Here is a 26900-nt window from a genome sequence, read left to right as displayed (position 1 = left end):
GGACGCCCCCTGGCCCACGGAACTCCCACGGGGATGCCCCCCTGACCCACGGGACTCCCACGGGGACGCCCCCTTGCCCACGGGACTCCCACGGGGATGAAAACAACCTACCTAAATTCTGGCGATGCAAGCATGCAGCTTACAAGTCTGGCGTCGCGTCGGGAAATAGCCATGTTGAGCAGTGAGCTTAGCACGTACACAGATGAAAGCCTTGCTTGCTGATTGGTCCGGCGGCCCCGCCCCACCGTGCCGCCGGACCAATCAGCAAGCAAGGCTTTCATCTGTGTACGTGCTGAGCTCACTGCTCAGCATGGCTATTTCCCGACGCGGGCATTAGGCTGTTTTTTGTCATTTCGGGTGGGGGATGGCAGCGGCAGCAGCAGCCTGAAAAAGAAATCATCCTGGCCGGGTTCGGTGTCATGCTCCGGAGCTTCTACAGCCTTCCTATCTCCCTCTCCCTTCTACCTGCGGCTCTCTTCGGCAACTCAGCAGCAACGATCGACACAAGCTTCTGGCGTCGGGGCCTACCCTCTGCGAGTCCCGCTTGTTTCAACTTCCTTTTTCCACAAAGGTGGGACTCGTAGAGGGAAGGCCTCGATGTCGGCAGCTTGTCTTGATCACCGCTGCTGACGAGTTGCTTAAGAGAGCCGCGGAGCAGGGGGGTGTTGCCAGGTGCAGGTAGAAGGGAGAGGGCCAGATGCAGGACTCGTGGGTGAGGGAGGAGAAGAGAGAGGGGAGAGAAACAAAAGGAAATATTTCATACTGGGCTGGGCCGGAGTGGAGAGAGGGTGGAAAGATTCTGGCTACAGGGTGCAGTAACAAAGGAAAAGGGGGGAAAGCTGAAAATGGAGATAGTGACACAAAGAAGAGAAAGGGTAAGCAGGACCTTCTGAATAAGGATAGAGATACAGAGGGGACATGAAGAGGAGGTGAAATAGAGACATAGAAGTAATGCTGAAAAAGTGTGTGTGGGGGGGGGGGGGAGATAAAGACATTGAAAGGGCAAATGGTGAATATGGGGTAAAGACAAGGACAGAGACAAATGAAGATTCTGAAAAAGTGGTGAGATAGGGATATAGGTGAGATGGACACAAAGAAGGGTGATGCTGGAAAATAGGTGGAATGGTAATTCTGACAGACACAGAAGGGAAATGCTGGATCAAGGAGAGATGGGGCTCAGGCTGGATGGAATGAGGAGAAATGCCTTGTTGGCCCGGAACTTCCTCTCCTACGTCAGAATTGACGTCAGGGAGCGGAATGCTGGTCAGCGCGACGCTTCTGCAGGGAAAGCTTGGGACAGCGGTGGCTTGGGGACTATTCCCCGATGGCGGTGGCAGCAAACCGAGTGGCTTGGGGGAGGGCACGGAGAAAGAAAGAAAGGGGGCAGACAGAGAGACAGAAAGAAGGGGGAACAGGGAGACAGAAAGAAAAAGTTGGGGGAGAGAATGAGGTCTGGAGGAGAGGAAACATACAGGAGGCTGAAAGAAAGGAAGAAAGATTGGATGCACAGTCAGAAGAAGAAAGTGCAACCAGAGACTCATGAAATCACCAAACAGCAAAGATAGGAAAAATGATTTTATTTTCAATTTAGTGATCAAAATGTGTCTGTTTTGAGAATTTATATCTGCTGTCTATATTTTGCACTATGGCTCCCTTTTACTAAACCGCAATATTGTTTTTTAGCGCAGGGAGCCTATGAGCATTGAGAGCAGCGCGAGGCATTCAGCGTAACTCCCTGTGCTAAAACCTACTATTGTGGTTTAGTAAAAAGGGAGGGGGGTGTATTTGTCTATTTTTGTATTTTGTTACCGAGGTGACATTGCATAGAGTCATCTGCCTTGGGAAATGTATATGGCAGATATCTTTGTTTTGTGTTCAAAAGAAAAGGAAATGCATTTCTGGTTTTATTTCTACAGTGTTGAAGTACTTGTTGGCCCTTGCTGTGACTGGTGGGGATCCCCAAGCACCGCCAGCAGAGGACCTCCTCTAGAGATGGTCAGAACTCCCCTCCACCAAGCGCAGCAGTCGCTGGCAGCATCCATGAGCCACTGAGGTGCCAGCATCTGTGACTCAGGGACGCTACTGCTGCCTGCCAAGCTTGGCAAAAGGGACCCCAGGCCAACTGCAAAGGAAGTCCTCAGCTGACAGTTTGTGGGTTCTCATCAGCTGAGTATTTATATTTTATATTTACATTAGAGGTTCTGGTAGAAACCCATTTACAAAGTATGTATTCTTCCCAATTAATATTTCCAAATTAATAGTCTCTTTGCTTATTTGTAAATGGGTCTCTACCAGAGCCTTTAATTCAGTAGCATAATTAAATAAAATAACTATTTCTGAAGTTTATAGGGAAGGATGGTGACAGAGGGGATTCCTCGCGGGGACGGGTGGGGACGGAGGGGATTCCTCGCGGGGACGGGTGGGGACGGAGGGGATTCCTCACGGGGACGGGTGGGGACGGAGGGATTCCTCACGGGGACGGGTGGGGACGGAGGGATTCCTCACGGGGACGGGTGGGGATGGGTGGGATTTTGGCGGGGACGGGTGGGGACGGGTGGGATTTCTGTCCCCGCGCAACTCTCTAGTGTGGAGTGCAGGGAGGCAGAGAAGCAGCAAGAGTTGCTCTCAGCAGTTTGGGGCTTTCAGATTCACAAATTCAAAAAAGATGTGATGCTCTCACCTTCACCCCCATCTGGTGCTCAGGGCAGTTGCGTATCTCTTACAATGTCCTTCCCCGCCCCCCATGCCACATTCATGCCCTCCCTTCCCCCCCCCCTCCCTGTACCTTCTTAAGTAGCTTCTCCATCCTGCAGCTCGTACCAGTGTTGGCTTTCCCTCTGATTGTCACTTCTCAGCCTCACAACCAGAAGTGATTTCAGAGGGGAGCCAGGATGGTGCGAGCAGCAGGCCAGAGAAGTTGCTTGCACTAGCGATGATTTAAAACACGTATGGGGGAGGTGAAGAGCGCGAGCATGGTGTGGAGAGGGGTCAGAGAGGTGCCGGCGCCCAGGGAAGTCTGCACCCCACCTTACTACGTCACTGCTGGGGGCTGCAGCATCTGAGGCATAAGTAGGTAGAGTCCCTGGCTAGACTCCAGGGACTCCAGTGTTGTCTCACCTTCTCATTCTTGTTGTGTATTCGAAAGGGGATGGTAGGGGTGTTCATCAGTAGCCAAGACTCATGCTCAAACGTCTTCTTCTTCAATCGCTCAATGGCTCGGCTCTGCCCTCTGCTGGCCTTCTACAGAAAGAGTCAGACATAAATCATACTGCAACCTTCCTCTCCTAGTGATAGCTCCACTTGGTAATGGAAGACTTTAACGAGCTCATAGCCAGTACACTAATCTCTTATAGATCCACACAGTAGGTGAGAGGTGGAAGTTTACTTTTGACAAGAGTATATTCTATATTTTTTAGGTGGCTGTAAGCCTCTTTTGCTTAGGGGTTTGCAAATATATTTATTTTTCATTTAATTAGGGGTTCTTTCAGGATACAAAACATGTTAGTGTTTTCACGCCACAGAACTATTTCTGGATACCTGACCCGATTCAATCAAATTTTATTTATTTATATAAAACACTTCTAATCCACCTAATTACAGTACTTCAGTGAAGTACAAGTAAACATTCACAATACATAAAACAACGCAGATATAATACAATATAAAAATATAAAAGGAAGAAAATCGTATTGTCTAAACTGTACTAAGGCACCTAGCCTGGGGCAATTCTAAAAGGCCAGCCTAAACAAATACACCTGCCATTGCTTCTTAAATGACTCAATAGAAAGAATCATCCTGAGCATAGGTGGTAAGTTATTCCACTCAAGGGCCAGACTCTATAAATGGCATCTACATCGTTGGCACCTAGCCGAATTCCATATGCAACTCATAATTGTTTAATTGACTTTAATTGGTGTTTTAATTGAAAACATCATTAAAAATTAAATTATAAAAAAACCAATTAATTTAATATTAATTGGAGTTGTGCAAGGAATTCATCACGATGCCTACCTAGCATGTTAGGGGCTAGAGAGTAGGCATGACATGAACTAGGTGCCAGTAAATTAAGCCAGGAAAACCCTGGCCTAATATACCAACGCTTAACATTACAATACCTACCAATGCCTAAGCTAAGTTAGGCGCAATTCTGTAAACAGCACCTAGCAGTTGATTGACACCATTTATAGAATCAGCCTCATGAGGTCCGGCAAGAGCAAATATTCCATCAGTACAGATATTGTGGGGAAGAAGCAGAGCAAACTTTGTACCCCCCCCCAATTCAACATACAAACCTAATCAGTTAAAACCTAAAATCAGAAGACGTTCCAATTATGAATCTGTATGAAAGGTGAGCAAATGGCCACTAGCTCAGGCCGAAGCTTGGACATCTGGTGCTTTTGCTCAGAAGTTTCAAGCCTATACTAATAATTCAACTCTTTTGCATGTGAAACTTTCCCTTTCCCCCTTTACTCGCCCTCTCTCCCTCTCATTGTGGTATTCTTTCCCTCATTCGTCTCTTTGTCCCTTGCTTTTTATGCTGACTGTATTTCATTGCTTCCTTTTCTTTCAACTAGTTTTAAATTGTAAACCACCTAACTACATTTATATGCTACTGGCATTATGTCAAAACACCTGCAAATAAAAAATACAATAAATAGATAAGAACTCTTCCTCTCCAGCTGAGGTGTTACAGCTAGAACATGTCCTTTCTGGGGCTCATTTTAAACATTCAGGGACCCAGCACAACGACAGGGAAGGCAGACCCAAGCCTACCTGCAGGTTATGCCTTCTTCAGCTGTAGACAGACTTGGGGACCCCCTGTGGCATTGGCAACCAGGGCAACTGCCCTGTTTGCCACCCACTACAGCCAGCTCTGGTCCTTTTCCTTAAACAGTCCTAGACACCTCTTTGCTAGATGCACTAAGACAGCAGAACATGGAGTTAACAAGCAGCACCCAAGGAGCCGTCAGAACAGGGCCTTTGGAAGGCTCACCTTCTCCTTCTGGATCTCACTTTTAATGGCAGAGATCTTGCTTTTCACATCCTCAATCTCATGCTCAGGTGCCATGTGGACCTGTGGGGTGGGCTCCAGCTCCTCTGGGGAGGGGAAGACCAGGTCAGCCAGAGGGATGTACCACTTACAGTCATACTGCTGGTGTCTCCTGAGCCAAAACAGGAAGTAAGAGAAAAGTTAGAGCACTATCCTAGACCCCAAAACAAGGTATGAACGTGGCTCCTCCCCTCAGAATTCCCAGAAACTATAAGGGGAAAAAATTGATCTGATTTAATAATCTAGAGATGATAAGAATCTGTATCACTGCTTTGTTCTCTTGAAGCTTCCAGCCAGGCATGATGATAAAGACTGGCTATAATATAACCAAAAGCCTATTATAAACAAAGCAGAAGTGGGAAGACTTTCTGTAGACCTGTGAAATTTATCCAGGTGAGGCTCGATATTGCATAATCAACATCCAACTCATACTAAGCAAAAATCTGCATAACCATCAGGCACTCAAAAACATTTATTATAATCTCGTAGGAAAAATGGCATTTCCACTGCTGGAGGGGACTTTCAGGGTAAATGAAAATTTGTAGACCTGTGTAATTTACATGCAAATGCCACAGAAGATAGGCATCCCAAATTTCTGATCAGTGAGGCAATCTAACATGGAAACACCCAAATAGTTGTAAAAAAAAAAAAAAAAAAGAATTGTAAAAAAAGAAGAAAAGAAAATTCACTGTGAGCATTACATTTTTAAATCCACAGCTATGCCAAGAGGCTTTCAAGACCTAACAATTAGAAAGCCAATTGTCTGAATAAAAGACAACCTATACTATCCATGAGGGGGGGGGAGGGGGAAAATTTTAGAACCAGGCATCTAGAGGGTGCCTTGAAAGCACAGTTACTTACCATAATAGGTGTTATCCAGGGACAGAAGGCAGGTATTCTCACAACCCTCCTACCTCCCCTGGTTGGCTTCTTAGCCGACTTACTGAACTGAGGAGCCGCGTGCCTACATCGGGTGGGAAGGCACTCGCGCATGCACGGTGTGGTCAGACGTAAACCTTCTAAAGTTCTTTAAGTACCGATGTGAGAGGCACGTCCTGCAGGCAATCAGCCAAAGTTGGTGCCTCTCTTCCACCTCGGCATCTCACTGCGGCACACAGTTTGCGATATACTGTTCTAAAGGTCAACCACGTCACTGAACTTGAATATTTTACTATTAAACTAAAAAGGCCTACCAAAGAAGGGGGCAGGCAGTGAGGCCCTCGGGACACCTAAATGTCAAATTGTGGGGTGCAGACCTTCAATGCCTCAGAGTTAAGTTGTCCAGTATCTGTGGCTAGTACTATCTGTTAAGAAGCCCATCCTTAGCTGTGGGTCACCGTATGACACCAGCTGGGAAGAGGATGCCAAGTCAACATTTTGGCTTCTGCTCCCCTTATTTCAATGGGCTTCAAGCAGGATGCATTCCATGACCATTTTTCTCGATTTTGAGAAGTATTTGGAATATTTCTCAGATTAAACTGTAGCTTCAAGTAATTCAAAATACGGCCATTCGTTTAATTTATAATCTACGTAAATTTGATCATATAACCCCCTTCTTTAAAAGAAGCACATTGGTTTCCTATAAATCATCGAATTACCTATAAAATTCTGTTATTAATCTATAAAACATTAAATGGTTCTTTTACTAAGGTGCGCTAAATGATTTAGCACACGCTAAATGCTAAGAAGCCCATAGGAATATAATGGATGTCTTAGCATTTAGTGCGTGCTAAATCAGTTAGCGCACCTTAATAAAAGGACCCTTAAATACAGGAGAACCTGTATATCTTATGCGTTTATTGAGTCCATATGTACCATTAAGACCACGTAGATCAGGAACTCAAAATCATCTTATAGTTCCAACATACCATGAAATAGTTCATGAACATATTAGAGATGCTATCTTTTCAGTAATTGGTCCCAAACTTTGGAACTTTTTACTATTATCTCTTAGATTATTGAATTATCTTGAAAAATTTAAGACTGAGCTTAAAAACATTTCTATTCGAAGATGCTTATAAATTATAAAGTAAATTTTAATATAGAAGAATTGTATGTGGGTTTACCTGTGCTGGAGGAACTCTGCAAAACACAAGATTATGAAATTGTATTTACCTCTCTTTTTCTTTATTATAAAAATTGTAGTTCAAGCTTTTATCCTTAAATTCATGTATAAGTGATTTGTTTGAAATTTGTTAATTGTATTACCGAATTTTAGATTCTAAGCCATCCAGAAAGATTGTCAATGGTGCGAGATAGTAAGATTTTAATAAACTTGGAAACTTGGTCTGTTAAAAGATGAAAGTTGGGAATAGTTCTGTCACCATCTCTGACATTTGGGCCACCTTTCTTGTGTGGGACTCCTGTAAAACCTGTAACCTTACAGGCTTGTTTAATCTAATTTTGACTCCTCATCTAAGTGATGTGTGAGGTCCACCACCTTCACACCAGGCAGGCAAGTGATCAGGCGATCTTTACATGTACCAGCCACCCAGCTATCTACATGCCTAATGATCAAATCACCAACTATAACAGCTATCCTAACCCTTTCCTCCTCAGCAGAAGCCCCTGGAGACACATCCTCTGTGTGAGAGGATATTGCATCCCCTGGTGGGAAGGTCCTGGCTAAGGATTATTTCCTACTTCACCAGGGGACCTCTCTCCTCCAAGGCAGTACAAGAGCTACCAGACTGGAGTTGGGATTTCTTTACAATATCCCTGTAGGTCTCCTCTATGTATTTCTCTGTCTCCCTCAGCTCCTCCAAGCCTGCTACTCTAGCCTCAAGAGAACGTTCTCATTCTCTCAGAGCTAGGAGCTCTTTTCAGTGAACACACATATATAACTTCTCACCAACCGGGAGAAAATCATATATGTGACACTCAGTGCATAAGACTGGATAGCACACCTCTTGCTGCTGGACTACTGTCTGCATTTTATTATTGAGCTGTTTAATTAATTAAACTCTATTAAGCTACTAGGAATATATTAGACTAGTATAGAGAGCCTTAGGATTATATTATATGCTTTATTTAGTGTTTGATTCTTAGCAGGTAATGAAATATAATAAGAATATGTAATAAAGAGTTCTCCTGTTGTCCTAATTAAAATAATTGACTATAAATTAAGACTATAAGTAAAGAAATGAGCTAGGGATGGGCAGAAGAGGGGAGTGCGGAAATGGAGACTAAGCCAGACCCTGCTCTGCCTGCCAGAAACTATCTCTAGCAGAAGGTTCAAGCTTACAAAACTGTAGAACTATAAAAGGCTATTATTCTATGGAGACTAGCTAAGTTTGTTCTTTTAAGGATCTAAACTGTCTATAGAAGGAAATCTACAATTTAGCTTTTCTCCCTAAACCTATCAAAGTTGGAGAAGAAATAGGAAATACCAGAATCATTAAATCTTCTCTGGAATACTGTTTGCCACCCTCAGTTCTATGGCACATTCAGAGGTTGAGAACTTGTCAGTACATTCAGAGATCTGTCTATGACCAAGATCTGACAAGGTAACAGCAGCATCAGTAATCCCACCTTCAGCCTGAGTAGCAGCAGAGGAGTCAGAGATGCTGCCTGCTTCAGATTTGGTGAATGAAAACATGTCAGGCTTACCCTACAGATGTCTTCTTCAGTTTGGCACATAGGAGGAGGTCAGTGAAGAGGAAAACATGCCTTAACTTCCGAGAACCCTCCGACAGCTCCACCAGGAAACCATCCTTCACCAGCTGCCGCGTCTGTACAGAAGAAACCATGACAACAAGCAAAGAAAGAAAATTAAAATCTGCTGCACTGTCCCCAATGCCTGGTCACATGCTGACTTAGACTATCGTAGCATCGCACTGACAAGTCTCTAGTAAACTATTGCCATCCATCTTCCCTCCATCATTTCTCCATTTTCTGGTCACAAGTTCAGAACTGTGTCATGATCCTATCACCTACCTGCTCCGAAGTGACCAAGGAAAAGGAAAATTTGCAAGAGCAAAGAACATTAGAATTAGTCCAAGACAGTCCACAGGTTACAGTCCCAACCAGTGGCAAAAAACACAGTCCTGTGGCCCCCATTGCAGCTTTCCTCAAGAGCTATGATTGATTATAGTTCTATCTCATGGGCAACCATAGAGCTGCACTCTTCAATGCAGCTTTCCCAGAATCTTGTGCCTGCAGATTTTGAACTCATACAACACATTTTGTGGATAAAGAACTGGGGTGTCCAACTTTACAGCCAGTATCCCAGACTTGGGTAGGCTTCTATGGTAACTGTCAATCAATATGTGTAGCCAAACAGTCAATTTTGGCCCGAGCCCAAAGTGGGCATTTCTTTTTCCCTACCTTCCCACCTCCTTAACCCGTGCAGTCTCTCTGTTTCCCTCCCTTCCTTCCCACCCTCCCAACCCGTGCAGTCTCTCTCTCTTTCCCTCCCTCCCTTCCCACCCCAACCCGTGCAGCCTCTCTCTTTCCCTCCCTCCCTTCCCACCTCCAAGCTTGTGCAGCAGCTTCTCTCTTTCCCTCCCTTCAGCACATGCAGCATGTTTGTCGTCAGGTCACCAATAGCTGTTCTTACTCACTGCTGGCAACTGACCTGGAAGCCTTCCCTCTGAAGCAAAATGCAAATGCGTCAGAAAGAAAGCTTCAAGTTCAGCTGCTGGCAGCTTGTAGGTACTGCTGCTAGCAGCCTGAGCCCAAACTGGGCAGGCCAGGCCTGCCCAGGCCCACCCTGTAACTATGCACCTTGTATAAAGTAACTGCTACTGCTGGAACAAATCCAAAAGGATACCACAAGCCTCTTACCTCTCCTTTCGGGGTGGTGATGGCGGTTCTTCGAGGATCAATGTCCTCATTGATACTGGAGAGAAAGTTCTGGGAGATGCGGAGAGCGTCCTGGAGCAATGGATAATCTGGGTGATCTGTTGGGGTATGTTTGAGGAGATCCTGGGAACGATTCAGTATAGGGAATTACAAAACAAAAATACCACAGCATACTTCTGACTTGTCTACTACCAGCAACATAAACATTAGAACCAGAAGACACAAGATTTCAAAGATAAAAAACCAAGTACGAAGGAAGACCATATAAACAGATTATGATACACAAAATGTAGCCATCTCAGGGGTGGAACTCAAGTTGCAAAAATTAAGGGCTAGTATTCAAACAGTTATAGGTTCACCAGTGCTGTAGTTTTTCAGCTCCTGGATGTAAAGTCCATAAATGGAACAACTCAGGATCACTCACAAATTTGGGCTACTTATATAGAATTCATGGAGCAAGTACGCAAGCTTGTGCATACAAAATGATAAGTGGATGAAACTCCCCTCATATGAGGAAAGGTTAAAGAGGTTAGGGCTCTTTGGATTGGAAAAAAAAAATAGATTGCCGATTGAGATCTACAAAATCCTGAAAGGGCTAGAACAGGTACAAATGAATCAATTTTTTACTCTATCAAAAAATAAAAAGACTAGGGTCACTCAATTACGGTAAGTTATATGGGAATGCCTTTAAAACCAATAGGAGAAAAAATATCTTCACTTGAAGAATATTTAAGCTCTGGAACTCATTGCCAGAGGATGTGGTAACGGCAGTTAGCATAGCTGGGTTTAAAAAAAGGTTTGGACAAGTTCCTGGAGGAAAAGTCCTGAGTCTCCTATTGAGACAGACATGGGGGAAGCCAGTTTGCCCTGGGATCAGTAGCATGGAATGTTGCTACTATTTGGGTTTCTGTCAGGTACTTGTAACTTGGATTGGCTACTGCTGAACACAGGGTACTGGACTAGATGAGCCACTGGTCTGACCCAGTATGGTTATTCTTATGTAGAATAGTGTCAGGTGTGTAATTTAAATGCTTAATTAGCAGGAACAACAAAAATCCTACAAGTTCTACATGCAAAATCCAACATTCCTCAACTGCAAGGGAAGCATGGATCTGGGGGGCGGGGGGCACGAGCAGCACTTAAGCATTCAGATTACAGAATGCTAGCAGCTATGTGCCTCAGTCAGGTGTGAGCATTTACACCAGTCTATGAGCTGGCATTTGTGCTCATTGCCCAAAATTAGGTAAATAACTATGGACCTATGCTAGCATTCTGTAATGTCAGTTATGTGCCTATTTGCTGAAATAGAATTTTCTGCATCCCAGTACCTAACTTTAGGCAAATTAGAGAATAACCCTTTATAGAAATAGTGGCACTGGTGGTCAGTGCCAAAAAATATACAGTACATATCTATTTAAATGTTGTGGCTGGCATTTAAATTAATAAGATGGATTGCCACTGATGAAAATCTAGCCAATAGGTACCAGGATGATGCAGCACAAGGGTGGATGGGGAAAAAAGTACCATTGTGTGGAACAGAAAGTTCCAGGAAAGTGAGCAATGCTGCTGGGTACTCTTAAAGCAGAGGTCTGAGTCAGAGGCAGCCCTGGGGGCTTCATACTTACATGCAGTACGAGAGTGCTGCGTGTCACTCGATCTATCGGCTTGTAAAGGAGTGCTGCAGGGAGGAGAGACCGGCATTAGTGCAATATAACCTCTGAACCAGCGGCGTAGCGAGGGTGAGAGGCGCCCCTCCCCCACCCCCTTCTCCGCTCCCACCATCTGCTCCTTCCCCGCTCCCTCCTGCCATGCGCGGGGCACCCCTTCCCTTCCCCCGTGCCTCTATAACTTTCCCAGCGCAAGCAGCAATCAAAACCTGCTGCTCACTCCAGCGTCGGCTCTTCCTCCGACGTCACTTCCTAAGCACGGGTCCAGGAAATGATGTCGGAGGAAGCGCCGACGCTGGTGCGAGCAGCTGGTTGGGGTTGCTTCTCACAGTGGGAACGTTAAAGAGATATGGGGGAAGGGAAGGGGTGTGCGCACGATAGTGGAGGGTGGGGAAGGAAAAAAGGACAGGTGCCGGTGCCTCCACCAAGACGGTGCCCAGGGCGGACCGCCTCCCCCCCTTTACTACGTCAATGCTCTGAACCCAAGAAATAGTACACTCCCGTAAGGCTACTCTACCTAGTATTACTAGAATTGCCACTCTCTACCGGAAAAGGACACACACACTGTTATGAAGTGGCTGCCTCTAATTTCCATCAAGTGGAACACTGTTGTTCTAGACCAGTGGTCTCAAACTCAAACCCTTTGCAGGGCCACATTTTGTATTTGTAGGTACTTGGAGGGCCTCAGAAAAAATAGTTAATGTCTTATTAAAGAAACTCTTTACAGTTTATAAATCTTTCCTTTTGGCTGTCTTAATCATAATATTGTCATTTATAGCTAAAGAGACATATGATCAAGAAACTGTTTTATTATACAGTGGAACCTTGGTTTATGAGCATAATTCGTTCCAGAAGCATGCTCGTAAACCAAAATACTCGTATATCAAAGCGAGTTTCCCCATAGGAAATAATGGAAACTCGCTTTGATATGTTCCCCCGCCCCCCCCCGAGGCCAGCGGCGCTTTTCCCCCCCCCCCCCGCTCGCAAAGGCTCCCCCCCGTGCGAAACGGCACCCCACGCCTAAACAACTTGAACTTACCCCCCCCCCCCCACGTCTGGCACCGGCACGCAGCCCACAGGACGTGCTGCTGCCACTTGAAGATCTTCCTGCCTCTGCCGGGCCTTGAGCATGCATCTGCGCATGCTCAAGGCCTTCTAATTCTCCCTCTCGTTGAGATTCTCGGGGGGTGCCGGTTCGAGTGGGGGGGGGCTTTGCGAGTGGGGGGGAGCGATGCTGGTTCTCGGGGGGGGGGGGGTGCTCGCAAATAGAGTCAACACTTGGCTTGCGAGACAAGTTTTGCAAGAATGTTTTGCTCGTCTTGCAAAACACTCGCAAACCAGGTTACTCGCAAACAGAGGTTTGACTGTACTTTTGTGATTATAATAAACATAACGTGGGCCTCAAAATAGTACCTGGCAGGCTGCATGTGGCCCCCAGGCCACAAGTTTGAGGCTACTGTTCTAGACTTACTCCTAGAATGCCTACTAAGGTAAGAAAGAAGGTTTGTGCATCAGAACCTTTCAAGAAAAGACTGATTTAAGGTTGAAAACCCCTGAAGATATATTTATAATACTACTACAGAATGAACAAATGTGAACCCTCCCTTCTTCCCCATCTCTCATAGGCATCTTCTTCCCCTCCTCTCCTTTTATCCAGGCATTTGCAGGTATTCTCTCCCCCCCTCTCCCACAACCAAAGACAGCCTCTGCTACTATGTAATCACAAAGAAACACCATTAGTTTAGAGTGGCTCCTTTTCGCTATCTCTGAGGGCCAGATTCTCTAATTATCGCCAATAAAATCCAACGGGCCGCTACCACAACTGTACTTCAAAACAACGAGTCATTCTCAAAGAACAGCACATGCAAATGAGGTTTACCGTGTCGCCAAATTTACATGAAATAAGTCGCTGGTGATAGCGATCGGCACATGCACAGAATAGTACACAGAAGGTGTAAATGTGTGCATGTCCCGAGAAAAAGCCAGGCCGTAGGCAAGCATATCGTGGGCGTGCCCTATTGAGAGCGCAATATATGCACACGTCATAGGCGTGGGGCACATGTGGCTGTTCTGTCAATCACAGGCATTCCAGTGCCACTGGATGGAGAAGGGAATGGAGGGGAGGTGCGTTGGCTTTCAACAAGCATCCATAAGACACGCCTTTAGTACACATGCCCTAAACATTTGTTTTTGAGATTTTTTTCCCAAAAAAACTATTTTACAACTACAGTATACTACTATAATTTATGTAAACTGAGTATTTTTTTTCTTTTAATTTTATCATGAGCCACAGCTAGAAACACACACAGTACTAGCACCTCTAGTTCAACCGACAATTTTTAGTCGTCAAAAACCGGTGCTGTACTTGGAGAATTACCCGGCGATTATGGAGAATCTGCGTGCTCGATAAATATTAATGAGTCGGAGGCTGCTAGGAAGATTGGAAAAGACCATGGTGAGTCATTCTGATCATTGCGCAGTAAAAATACTGCCAAGCTAATCCAGCTGGAGCCGGTTTAGTGACTGTCATTAAAGGTAGGGTAAGTTTTGGAGAATCCGGCCCTGAGTGACAATCCGTAAAGCAGAGACACCCTAAAACAGCAGAACAAAGAGACGTATCATATAGATGGAGTATCACCAAATGCAGAAAAAACAAAATCACACAAGAACAAGGAACTATCTCTCAAGAGTTGACAGTCTAAGCCAGAGTGCTCCAGGTCACACTGATCAATTGCACTCCTAGAGTCTGATATTCATCCGGCAGTGGTCAGCACTTTGTTGACCGCCGGCAGTTTTATCCCCAGGCCATGTTAAAGCTCCAGGAATGCACTGACCCGGAAACTTAGTGAGTTTTTTTTATTTATTTGAGCTATATAAACTGCCTTTATGAAGAGATTCACCCAAGTGCAATTTTCAGCATTTAACCAACTGACTCTGTTCCTCGAATGCCCCCAAAATAACTTGTTTTGGCTTGGGTACTAATCAACAGTACCATCCATTTAAGTGTTGCTGGTTATCCCCAGGCAGCTGATTTAAACAACCAGTAGCCTCTCCAGGCTGCAGTGGGCGTAGTAAGAGGTGGGGAAGGGGGGGGGGGGCGGTCCGCCCCAGGGGCCATATTGGTGGGGGCGCTGGCACCCCTCCTCACCTCCGCCCCCCTGCCTCTTCCCACTCCTCCCTTCGTCATGTGCTCCCCCCTTCTCCCCTACCTCTTAGTTTGTTCACCGCCGCGAGCAACAACATGTTCCTCGCAACCGCATCAGCTTTCCTGCTGACGTCACTCCTGGGTGTTGCGTGTAGACGCGACATCAGAGGGAGAGCCAACGCGGTTGTGAGGAGCATGTTGAAATTGTTACTCGAGGTGGTGAACAACTCAAGGTATGGGGGAATGGAAAAGGGGGGGGGGCAGAGACGAGAGCTGGGGAGAGGCGCCCCGGGCACCTCTCACCCTCACTGCGCCATTGCCAGGCTGATTAAATCTTTCTGGATATCGATCCCTAGTCTCACAGGCTTAGTTCTCACTATAAGAGTGAAGTTAAGAAATTAATAGTACTAGCAATAATATAATTAATGGCCAGATCTAGTCCCTGCTCTATAGAGATTACAATCTATCTGGTGCTGGGGTTAGTCTCTGGGAATATAGACAGCAGATAAGGGAGTGAGGCAGAAGACATTTTTCAGCCAGGCAGTTACAGTGGGGGAGGAAGCACCACCAGCTCCACAGAGAACACATCCTCTTCCTCTTCACATGTATAAGACACCGGATTCATTGCTGCTAGGCAGAACTAGTCACAGCATTTCGTGACACGTGACATGAGAAGCTGAATGGGTTGGGGCTGGAACAATCAGCGCAGTACCTTTCTTAATGTTCAGGGCCTTCCTGAACAAGTCCATTGGTTGAGCTTTGCCAGGAGCTTTTCTTTGTCATATTTACCTCACGATATATTGTTTCTTGATTTATATCACTAGCAGCTCTTCCTTCTGCCCTAGAAAATTTTCCCTCCACCTCTTCTTTGGCTTTGCGTACAAACATCTCCCCTTCCCCTCAGAGAGCTCTAATAAGGACTGATTGAGAGTGAAGTGGGTTAGAGTTAAAAGTGTGGTGGGGGGGGGGAGGAGAGGATTTTTGAGGATTTTCTAAAGGTAATGAGCATTTAATTGCACAAGCCAATTGAAATCCTGGGATGCAAGTTGAAATCTCTGCGATCTTTGCACTTTTTCCAATGCTAGGGGTAAAGTACACAGATTTCTTCAGTCAGACCTCATTCAAGGAGCACTAGGGCACAAAGGTCATGGGAAGGAACCATAGAGAACCCAACACACAAGCTCAGAAACATCTATGTCCAGACATAGGGGTGGCCTAGTGGTTAGAGCTGCTACTTCAGCACCCTGAGGTTGTGAGCTCAATCCCAGCCTGTTCCCCGTGACTCTGGGCAAGTCACTTAACCCTCCACTGCCCCAGGTACCATAGTTAGATTGGACAGACAGGGAAAATACTTACAAGAGTACCTGATTACCATTCAGTGTACTGTAAACCACTTTGGGTGAATCTCTTCATGAAAAAGGCAGTTAATAAAATCTAAATAAATAAAAATGTAATACCACCACCAGAAATTTATTTATTTATTTAAAAATTTATAACCTGCATATCCTACAATTCTAAGCGGGTAACAACATAAAATTAAAAATGAAAACATTATTAAAAATGACAATAATAATTTACCTCACAACCTAAATCTACAAACTTCCTTCAAAACTTACAAAAATAAAACTAAAAAAATCAAATTAAGAAGAAAACACTCGCTCAAATAACCTGGTTTTCACCATTTTCCTGAACGGCAGAATAGTAGATGCCTGCCTTAACTCAAAGGGCAACACATTCCACCAAATAAACCAACCAATCAGCTGGGTGGCTATTGGTTTTATAGTACTTCAGAGCTATGGTCCACAACACGCACCTAGGAGACTGCACTGCTGAGGACGTTGCAATACAGTGATCGACTGCATGTCCTTTTCCTTTCCTCTCCCATTGTAGTGTCAGGGCCCAGTAGTGCAACCCATAGTCTTATGGTGAAGGATCACCCCCAGTACACCTTGCGCTAAAAAGACAAAAATCACACCAGCCTCTTTGTGCTCACCCATCAGCCGAGCAGGACTATCTCAAGCCAGAAACACACCAAGCGACACACCCCTTAAGAGTTCCTATCCTATCCACTGCATTGTAACCAAGCAGGGAAAGCAATGGATAGGACACAATTTTGGAGCCCCCGTCTCCCTTACGTTCTCTGCAGCCACCCTGCCTGCACTTAGCTCGCTACAGCCCTGCAGCTGAGACCCCAGAACATCATAACAAACCAACTAACCTGTGCTACCCCTAAATCTGGCATTAAAATCAGCCTCTTTGCAAGCCAGTGACAGAAGTTGTCTGTCCATGTTCGCTGAGTCTCGGTGCCAACCTCCTCTTATAACAAAAAGAGCCCAGGCCTTAGCAGAGACCTAGCACTGAGGAGACTGTGCCTGCCAGTGACCATTCCTCTATTCTAAAAGGCATATTATCCCACAGCAAGAGATATACTAGCTATTTTCCTTTCTTTGTTTCCTCTTTCATAAAACCCCTAAGAAACACTGTACAAATCCATCGATGAAGCCTTTGTATACCGTTTTTCCTCAAAACCCCAGCAAAGCAAGAATCCAGGAGCCCCCACCCTCTTTAACAGTGGCCCTGGCAGCACCCCTTGCACAAATCTATAAATAGACAGCTATCACCAGAGGCAGAAACGAGTGTAGAATAGCAAAGAAGAAATTTGTTACCATAGGTGCAGTTACAGCAAAGTCTTAGGATGAAGAGAATTTCCATTTCCAAGAGACCTGAAGCAGCAGAAAGCCCATGTCCTGTCCAGGTCCTTGGCTCTCATCCATAGCCAGGGATGCTTCTCGTGTGGCAGAAGCACCACCAGCAACCCTGCACACACAGAACGCACCACCCCGCACGCGCGTACACACACATACACAAAGGAGAAGGGGGAGGGGAAGGGACGAGGATGCTGTATCTTATAAAGAAGATTTCTTGCTTCTGCTATTCAGCTGGACACAAAGCTCTGCTCCCAGGGTGCTTTAATCAGTAAGTTGTGTGTGCACGCGCATGAGAGAGAGAGAGACGCACACACATATGCTGGGGGAGGGGATTAGGGGCAGGAGAGAGAAAAGGACAGAGAGAAATATTAGGCGATTTTCTGACTCTAACCTTCCATGCTGACTTTGGAATCCTTAGGACCTTTCACTTTCAAATCCTGAAAAAGATTAAGAAAATGTGTTATAACTAAATAAAAATATTTGGGCTGAGAGTCAAATGGAGTTATAAAGTCACCAGTAGCTGGTGAACATATAACTCTAATACCTATGAATGGCCCAATATTATCCCTATAGTAGAGAGGCAGAGAAGGTGACCGCAAACTTATCTGGACAGCAGTAACATTCAGCAGCCAATCCCCTAATTCTATAGTCCTGTGCATCCTTTTTCACACTTAGCGTGCAAAATTGCACATGTGAATTACAGAATAATAATAATAACTTTATTTTTCTATACCGCCATAGTCAAACTGACTTCTAGGCGGTTAACATAGAAAGAAGGCTGGACAATCAGCGAATTACAAAATGCAAGAAGGAAGTTACATCATGAATTGGAGAAACATGGTGAAAGAATACATGAGAGAAGAAAGATGTTACATAATATAATGGGTTATAAGGTAAAAAAAACAAAAACAAAAAAAAAAAAAAAAACCTGAGAGAGGTGATCTCATTAAGCAAGGTATTTGTCAAATAGAACAGTTTTAATTGATTTTCGGAATGTGTTGTAGGTTTGCCTGGCTTTATTTATGTGGTTTCCCAGCCAGGATTGCTGTCTGTTTGCTTGGAACATGAAGGTTCTGTCTAGGAAGGATTTGTATTTGCAGCCTCTGATTTTTGGGTATGCAAAGATGTTTTTGTTTCTGGTTGTATGTGTGGGGTTGTGCAGAGTGAAGTGTGTTTGCAGGTAGGAAGGTGCTAGGCCCCAGACTTGCTTGAAGCCAGTTGTGTGCATAACTTAATTGTTAAATTAAGTGCTAATTAGCATTAATCAATAATTGGTGCTGATTGATCTTAATTTGCAGTTATGAGCATAACTGCACTCCCAAATTCTACATATGGTGCCTAAAAAAAAAAAAAAATCAATGTCGATCAGAATGGTGCTTAGCGCGATTCTATAAAAGGTTTCTGCTAAAGAGAATCACACTTAGTGGCCGAACGCAGCATAACATTTAGGTGTACCCATTTAGGCCAAGGAAAACCAGGTTCATAAATACCCGATCCTAGGTTGTACGCGGATCGAGCATATTCTATAATAGTGCTCCTAACTTTTAGGAATGCCCAAGATTCGCCTATGCTCCACCCAGGGCCACACCCCCTTGAGATTCACACACTAAAATGACATTCACCACTCTATAGAATGTTCATACAAAGAGCTAGATGTAGTAAAGTCATTCGGTAATATCGACTGAATCGCTGTTGGCTGATTCTCTGGCCGATTGTGGAACAACGATCGATGCACTACCAAGTTTGCATGCAAATGATTTGCACATAGGTGCAAATCATTTGCTTGCAAACCCGACAGATCAATTGCTCAATGAGTGATTGACACATGCGCAGAGTTCTAACAGCAGTGACAAGGAAAGCAGCCTCCTGTCACTGCGGTTAGGGCTTCTTCTTTTTTAATGGCACAAATGTGCGTGTGTTACACATGCACAATCTGCCCCAAGGAAAAAAAAAAAGAAAAAGCCTCCCCCCCCATGAACTGGCACCACGAGCCCCCATGGCAACAAAAATGACAGGAGGGATGCCTATTCCCTCCTGCCTGGCCGAATACCCTCGTGCCATGCCCCCACCCAAAAAAAAAAAAAGGCAGGAGGGATGCTCACTCCCTCCTGCCACTGGATGCTCCCACGAACTCCCCCTCCCCCCCCAACACAGTACCTTTGCTAGACATTAGAGAGATGGAGAGAAGCACATTCCTCCAGCTCCAAGCCCCGCCCGTGGAAAATGATGGGCCTTCCCCTCCCCGGTGCATCATGTGATGCACGGGGAGAAGCCTAAGTCCCCAATTGGTTCACACGCAAAATATTTGTGCCATTGAAAAAAAAAAACCCAGGCAGATCTGTCAGTAACACAAGTCTAGACCAATCGTTTTTTTTCCCCGATAGCAACATTGGCAATGGGCGAATTCCAACATATATAGTCAGTGTTGAGGCGGGTGCTGATATCATGTGATTTCTGCAATAAAGTGTGATCTTGTTTTAAGTGATTGGCTTTGCAACTTGTACCTCATTTACATAACAGTTGCCATACTGGGACAGGTCTATCAGGCCCAGTATCCTGTTTCCCACATCAGCCAACCCAGGTCACAAGTACCTGGCAGGAACCCCAAAAGTAGCAGCATTCCAGAGCTGAGAATGATATATTAATGCCTCATTCCACCAATGCTTAAGAGCCAACCTCATCAGTGATGTCACAATGGCTTGATCCTATTCTTGGCTCACACATCTATAAGAACATAAGAACTGCCATACTGGGATAGATCGAAGGTCCCATCAAGCCCAGTATCCTGTTTCCCACAGCACCCAACCTAGGTCACAAGTACATGGCAAGATCCCAAAGAAGTAGCACAGATCTTATGCTGCTTATTCTAGGAATAAGCAGTGGATTTCCTCTTCTTGCTTTAATATAGTGTCAGCATTTATATCAATATGGTCTCCATAGTTGAAAAGAGGGCTTGTTATTTCAGGTAGAACAATAAAAGTGTGATGCTATTAAGCATGAATAGATCTCTGCGCAGCAAGACCATCTCGGAGTCTGACAGGTGTTCTGGGAGTGCAACTGTGCAACCTCACAGTTTGTCTGCCTTCACCCCATTGACTGACTCAGAAAATGGGCATGTGCAGCCTGGCAGAATGGATTTAGTAATATTACTCTGAGGTTGCTTGTCAGAGTATGTGGAGGTGGATTGATTGCCTATGAACAAAACAGAAAATTCTGGCTAGCGACTCTCACTCTGTATGCATCAAAGGAGGAAGAAGGAGAGACAAAGAGGGAGAATTAAGGTCAGCTATAAACACCAGCGTTTTCCTGATATCATTCACATAACATTGGAAGCCAAGGACACCTGAGCACTGCATATTCTCTCTCTCTTAGTGCAGGAGTGTCTCACCTCAGAGATGTCGTGGAACTGAGCATTGGACTGACTGCATTTCTCAGCTGTCTCCAGGGCAACTTTATAGTTATCCACAAAGGCCTTGTACACCCCGAGCTGGCTAGCCTGTGAGAAAAAAAAGGAGGGAAGCAGACATTAGCAATCTACAGGAACAATCCTGCCAGATCCCAGTGCCTTGATGTGCTCAGGAGAGATAGTGAAAATGTGCCAGGCACCAAGAGCTTTAAAATGGGATCTTCCAGTTTCCATAGTAACATATTTAGCTAGTAGGTCAATGAGAGGCCTCTGGCCAGGAAGGGCTAGAATTTCTCTCCGGGCATCCAGAAAACATAAATTTTTCTAGGGCATGCATCTCCCAAGCCTCTCTGCCTGCTCTTAGCTCTTGGCGTCTGTCCTTAGTCTCAAGGGCAACATACAGAGACTGAACAACATCAGACCAGCGACTGCAATCTCCACTTACACTTAAAGGAGTGGAGTGTGAGAATTCACCAGGAGAAAGCCAGTCAGATGCCTTGGAGGGGGTGCCTTGGGTCAAAAGACAGAGAGACCCTCGCACATGCGAGCATGCCTAGTGTTAAAAGCATGTTGGGCCATATTCAGTACGTGGGGCCTAAAGTTAGGCACTGTTGCCGTCCATGTGGATCGCCAACTCTATAAAGCTCATTTAGCATTACACAACCTTCCTAGAATAGCTTTCAGTGTGGATGCCCACGCTCAGCTTTGGGCATGAGGATTTACACCTACTGAAACCGGTTGTAAATCCTCCTGCTCAATTGATGGCAGTTGGGTGTGTAGATCCAAGTATTCCATAGCATCGTGCCTAACTTCTGGGAATGCTCCCGACTTGCTCATGCCCCTCCCTTGGCCACACCTCCTTTTGAGCTGCATGCTATGAAATTTAGGTACATCTTATAGAATAGGGCACAAGGCAGATATGTGGGTAACTCCTAATTACTGCCAATTAAGAGCCAAGCAATTCAAATTAATTCCAGTAATTGATTGTCAGCACCTGATTGACTTATTTGTTTATTATGTGTATGTCTGGGATCCATGCCCAAATCAGGGCAATCTATGTAGAAACAGGGCTAGATTTTCTAGACCAGTGGTCTCAAACTCAAACCCTTTTGGCTAAGTCTTAATAATAATATTGTAATTTATAACTGTTTTATTTTACTTTTGTGATTATGATAAACATACCAAGGGCCTCAAAATAGTACCTGGCGGGCCGCATGTGGCCCCCAGGCTGCAAGTTTGAGACCACTATTCTAAACAGATGTTTGTACAGGATATGAACTCTCTCCTGACCCTCCCTAAAATTTTAAGCTTTCACCTATACCACAAGCCTGCCAACAACCCTTCCCCCCCCAGAAGCCTGAACATCACTTCTTATAGCTCCTCTATACTCACAAGGTACCAACCATGTAAAGGTCAATCATTCAGCAGAAATGGAATATCCCTTACAGGGTCTTTGCATGCATAACTCAAGCAAGCAGCAACCTGAACAGCAGCTCATTAACCTTGCCTCCCTCATACCTGGTGTTAAACATGTTGGGACTCAGGGCAGAAATTTGTGAGGTGGTCCACAGTCCACCAAAAGGTTACATCTCCTTCAATTTTAACCAGACCTAGGAGCCCTCTTTAGCTTGGGGGCCCAAGGCAATTGCCCTTCTTGCAAACCGCTAATACCAGGCCTGTCCTTGCCATGAAAGCAAACACACTGTGGAAGGCGAGTTCACTGATGGGTAGGGTTTTTGGGAGGGGGGTTTGCATTGGTACAGCATGCCGACACCTTTTTACCTGCTCACTCCCCTTTCGTCCTCAAACTCCCTTCCCCAAGTCTAACCTTCCTTTTGGCTTTCCAAAAGTTGGCGGAGGCAGTGATTATCAAATGATGCCCTGTTGCCAGCTTGGCCTTTCTACCAATGCCCACCTCTGAGAAAACAGGAAGTATGTCAGAGAGGCGGGCTGTGGTAGAGAAAAGAGGCCAAGGCCAGTGGCAGGGCGGCATTTGAGAATTGCTGCTGCTGCCACCAACTTTTGGAAAGGTAAAAGGAAGGTTAGACTTGGGGAAGGGGGTTTGAGGACGAAAGGAGAGTGAGCAGGTAAAAAGGTGCTGGTATGCTGTACCAATGCAAAAAAAACAAAACGCCCCTACCCATCAGTGAACTTCCACAGTGTGTTTGCTTTCATGGCATGGACAGGCCTCGCATTAGGTGGTTGGAATATAAGGGGGAGAGCACCAAGCCGAAGGAGGGGAGGGGGGAGAGAGACACAGAGAGAAATAGTTTGAGGGAGGGCTAGGTGTGGCAGAGATTAAGGGGCTATTCATAATTTCAGTTCCATAAGCTTATTTAACATATTTTTTTAAAAGAATTGTTTCCCCTTATTTTTTTTTTTATTCTCTTAAATTTTTAATATTGTAAACCATCTAGGTACATGTTGATAGCGGTTTATCAAGTATAGCATAAACTTGGAAACTTGTCTTGATTATATTGTACTGTTTTAATGACTTTTTGGTGTTAAAAATTGGTTTGTTGTTTTGTCTCGATAACATCAATAAAACACTCATTTAAATAAAGAAAAAGGAAGCGAGATGGGATGGGAAGTCTTTCTCCAGCTCTGTGCTACTGCACCTACCCAAAGGTGGCCCTGGGAAGGCAGGGCCTGAATCACATCCAGAATACAAGTGCCAACGTTTCATTTAAGCATTATTTCTTCCACACATCCCAGCAAATCTCAAAGTCCACTAAAGAAGGGCCCTAATGGTAAAGCATGGCAATGCCTAGAGCAGTGATGGCGAACCTATGGCACGCGAAGGCCTTGCAGCTGGCACGCGCAGGGCTGCCATCAGGGCAGTACTACCAGGGGGTGCACAGGAGAGAGAGCTGAACGGGGACGATGGGGGACCCGCGGGGTTAAATATAACTCGAGCCGCGAGGCTCGTCTTCTACTCCGACTGCCCTGCCGTTCACACAGCCGATCAGAAATCTTCCCCGACGTCAGTGCTGACGTCGGAGGGAGGGCTTAAGCAAAGCCCGCCCTCTGACGTCAGCGCTGAAGTCGGGGAAGATTTCCGATCGGCTATGTGTGCGCGGCGGGACAGGCAGGAAATAGAAGACAAGCCTACGCGGCTCGAGCTACATTTTGCTGAGAAAGTTGCTAAGATGGGCTGGGAGACAAACGGGGAACACAAAAGGGGGAGGGAGTGCATTTTGGACACAAGGCATGAACTTGGGTGAAAGGAAGGGAGGGAAAGAGATGCTGAGGTGGGGGAGGGAATGGGTTTTTGGACAAAGAAGGCATGAACTTGGGAGAGAGGAAGGGAGGGAAAGAGATGCTGAAGTGGGGGATGGAATGGGTTTTTGGACACAGAAAGCATGAACTTGGGAGAGAGGAAAGGAGGGAAAGAGATGCTGAGGTGGGGGAGGGAATGGGTTTTTGCACACAGAAGGCATGGACTTGGGAGAGAGGAAGGGAGGGAAAGAGATGCTGAGGTGGGGGAGGGAAAGCACAGTTACTTACCGTAACAGGTGTTATCCAGGGACAGCAGGCATATATTCTCACATGTGGGTGACGTCATCTACGGAGCCCCGATGCGGAAGCATTTTCAAGCAAACTTGATTGAAGATTTAAGTTTGCTCTGCTGCTCCACACATGCGTGCCTCCCCGCTCCACTAGGGGGTGCATCCCCTCGTGGTCTCCAGTTCACTTAACTAGCAAAGAAGCCAACCTCGGGGAGGTGGGCGGGTTGTGAGAATATATGCCTGCTGTCCCTGGATAACACCTGTTACGGTAAGTAACTGTGCTTTATCCCAGGACAAGCAGGCATGATATTCTCACATGTGGGTGACCTCCAAGCTAACTGAAAAGGGATGGAGGGAAGTTGGCAATTTAAGCAAATAGATTTCGTAAAACCGATTGGCCGAACTGGCCATCGCTCCTGGATAGTGAGTCCAGACAGTAGTGGGAGGTGAAGGTATGAACCGAAGACCATGTGGCAGCCTTGCAGATTTCCTCAATAGGTGTGGACCTGAGGAAAGCTACGGAGGCTGCCATCGCTCGGACTTTGTGTCCCGTTACTCGACCATGCAGCGCGAGACCAGCCTGAGCGTAGCAAAAGGAGATGCAATCGGCCAACCAGTTGGACAAGGTGCGTTTGGAAACTGGGTGACCTAACCGGTTTGGGTCGAAGGACAAAAACAGTTGTGGGACTTTCCGGTGTGACTGAGTGCGTTGGAGGTAAAAGGCCAACGCTCTCTTGCAGTCAAGAGTGTGGAGCGCCACTTCTCCGGGGTGAGAGTGGGGCTTGGGAAAAAACACAGGCAAGACAATGGACTGATTGAGATGGAAATCAGACACTACTTTAGGCAAGAACTTTGGATGGGTGCGGAGTACCACCTTGTCGTGATGGAATACCGTGAAGGGTGGGTCCGCTACCAGAGCTTGTAACTCACTAACCCGCCGGGCGGAAGTGAGCGCGAGTAGGAAAATTACCTTCCAAGTGAGGAATTTTGGATGGCATTTGTCTAGGGGCTCAAATGGAGGTTTCATTAGTTGAGCCAGAACCACGTTAAGGTCCCAAACCACCGGGGGAGGTTTGAGAGGGGGGAGGACGTTCAGAAGACCCTTCATGAAGCGAGAGATTAAGGGATGGAGCGAGAGGGCTTTCCCTTCCAGGGGCTGATGAAAGGCCGCAATCGCACTGAGGTGTACTCGAATGGAGTTGGTCTTTAGGCCGGAATGAGATAATTGAAGTAAATAGTCCAGGACCAGAGGGATGGGGACCGACACCGGGTCCTGGCTGTGGGAGGAGCACCAGGTTGAGAATCTGGTCCATTTTTGGGAGTAGCAGGTTCTCGTCGAGGTCTTTCTAGAGGCCTCCAATATCTCCTTGACTGATTGAAACACGGGGCGAGCAGTCAGGGGGAGAGAAACCAAGCATTCAGATGAAGAGATTGAAGATTGGGATGTAACAGCGAACCCTGACCCTGTGATAGTAGAGAGGGAAACAGAGGCAGAGGCAGTGGATCTCTGACACTGAGTTGAAGTAGAAGGGAAAACCATGGCTGGCGTGGCCAGCGAGGGGCAATCAGGATCAGGGTGGCTTGTACTGTTTTCAGGTGGACAAGCGTCCGCAGTATCAGAGGAAACGGCGGGAACGCGTACAGGAACCTTCCGTCCCAGTCGAGGAGGAAGGCGTCGGCCTCGAGCCGGTCCGGGGAGTACATCCGGGAGCAGAAGAGAGGCAGCTTGTGGTTGTGGGGGGATGCGAATAGATCCAGAAGGATTCTGGGCTGTATAAAGAGAGGCGTAGTCAGTAGAAGGAAGAAGGTGTTGATGCCCCTGTACAGGTCATTGGTGAGGCCCCACTTGGAGTATTGTGTTCAGTTTTGGAGACCGTATCTGGCGAAAGACGTAAGAAGACTTGAGGCGGTCCAGAGGAGGGCGACGAAAATGATAGGAGGCTTGCGCCAGAAGACGTATGAGGAGAGACTGGAAGCCCTGAATATGTATACCCTAGAGGAAAGGAGAGACAGGGGAGATATGATTCAGACGTTCAAATACTTAAAGGGTATTAACGTAGAACAAAATCTTTTCCAGAGAAAGGAAAATGGTAAAACCAGAGGACATAATTTGAGGTTGAGGGGTGGTAGATTCAGGGGCAATGTTAGGAAATTCTACTTTACGGAGAGGGTGGTGGATGCCTGGAATGCGCTCCCGAGAGAGGTGGTGGAGAGTAAAACTGTGACTGAGTTCAAAGAAGCGTGGGATGAACACAGAAGATTTAGAATCAGAAAATAATATTAAAGATTGAACTAGGCCAGTTACTGGGCAGACTTGTACGGTCTGTGTCTGTGCATGGCCGTTTGGAGGAGGATGGGCAGGGGAGGGCTTCAATGGCTGGGAGGGTGTAGATGGGCTGGAGTAAGTCTTAACAGAGATTTCGGCAGTTGGAACCCAAGCACAGTACCGGGAAAAGCTTTGGATTCTCGCCCAGAAATAGCTAAGAAGAAAAAAAAAAAAAAAAAAATTTAAATTGAATCAGGTTGGGCAGACTGGATGGACCATTCGGGTCTTTATCTGCCGTCATCTACTATGTTACTATGTTACTATTTGAGGCGTCCCCCACTTTTCG

At 45.9% G+C, this 26900-nt stretch overlaps 1 protein-coding gene across 5 annotated transcripts in view; it reads right to left on the bottom strand.

The window, feature by feature from the left end:
• The window catches only part of ABR (ABR activator of RhoGEF and GTPase), a 298588-nt gene that overhangs the window by 44826 nt on the left and 226862 nt on the right, over positions 1-26900 (bottom strand). For 4 of the 5 annotated variants that reach the window (XM_033921707.1, XM_033921708.1, XM_033921710.1 and 1 more), the window contains 7 exons: positions 20762-20869; positions 17765-17810; positions 11479-11531; positions 9836-9976; positions 8660-8781; positions 4994-5162; positions 3118-3240 (listed from right to left, as the gene is read on the bottom strand). In XM_033921707.1, coding sequence (XP_033777598.1) covers positions 3118-3240; positions 4994-5162; positions 8660-8781; positions 9836-9976; positions 11479-11531; positions 17765-17810; positions 20762-20869 — 762 coding nt within the window. Of the gene's footprint in view, positions 1-3117; positions 3241-4993; positions 5163-8659; positions 8782-9835; positions 9977-11478; positions 11532-17764; positions 17811-20761; positions 20870-23401; positions 23590-26900 lie in introns of those variants that run through there. The other variant, XM_033921712.1, reaches the window with a different exon arrangement.

Source organism: Geotrypetes seraphini, chromosome 15, assembly GCF_902459505.1.
Source record: "Geotrypetes seraphini chromosome 15, aGeoSer1.1, whole genome shotgun sequence".
NCBI classification, from domain to species: Eukaryota; Metazoa; Chordata; class Amphibia; order Gymnophiona; family Dermophiidae; genus Geotrypetes; species Geotrypetes seraphini.
The sequence above is the reverse complement of the archived record's forward strand: the minus strand, read 5'-3'. Positions and strand labels throughout refer to the sequence as shown.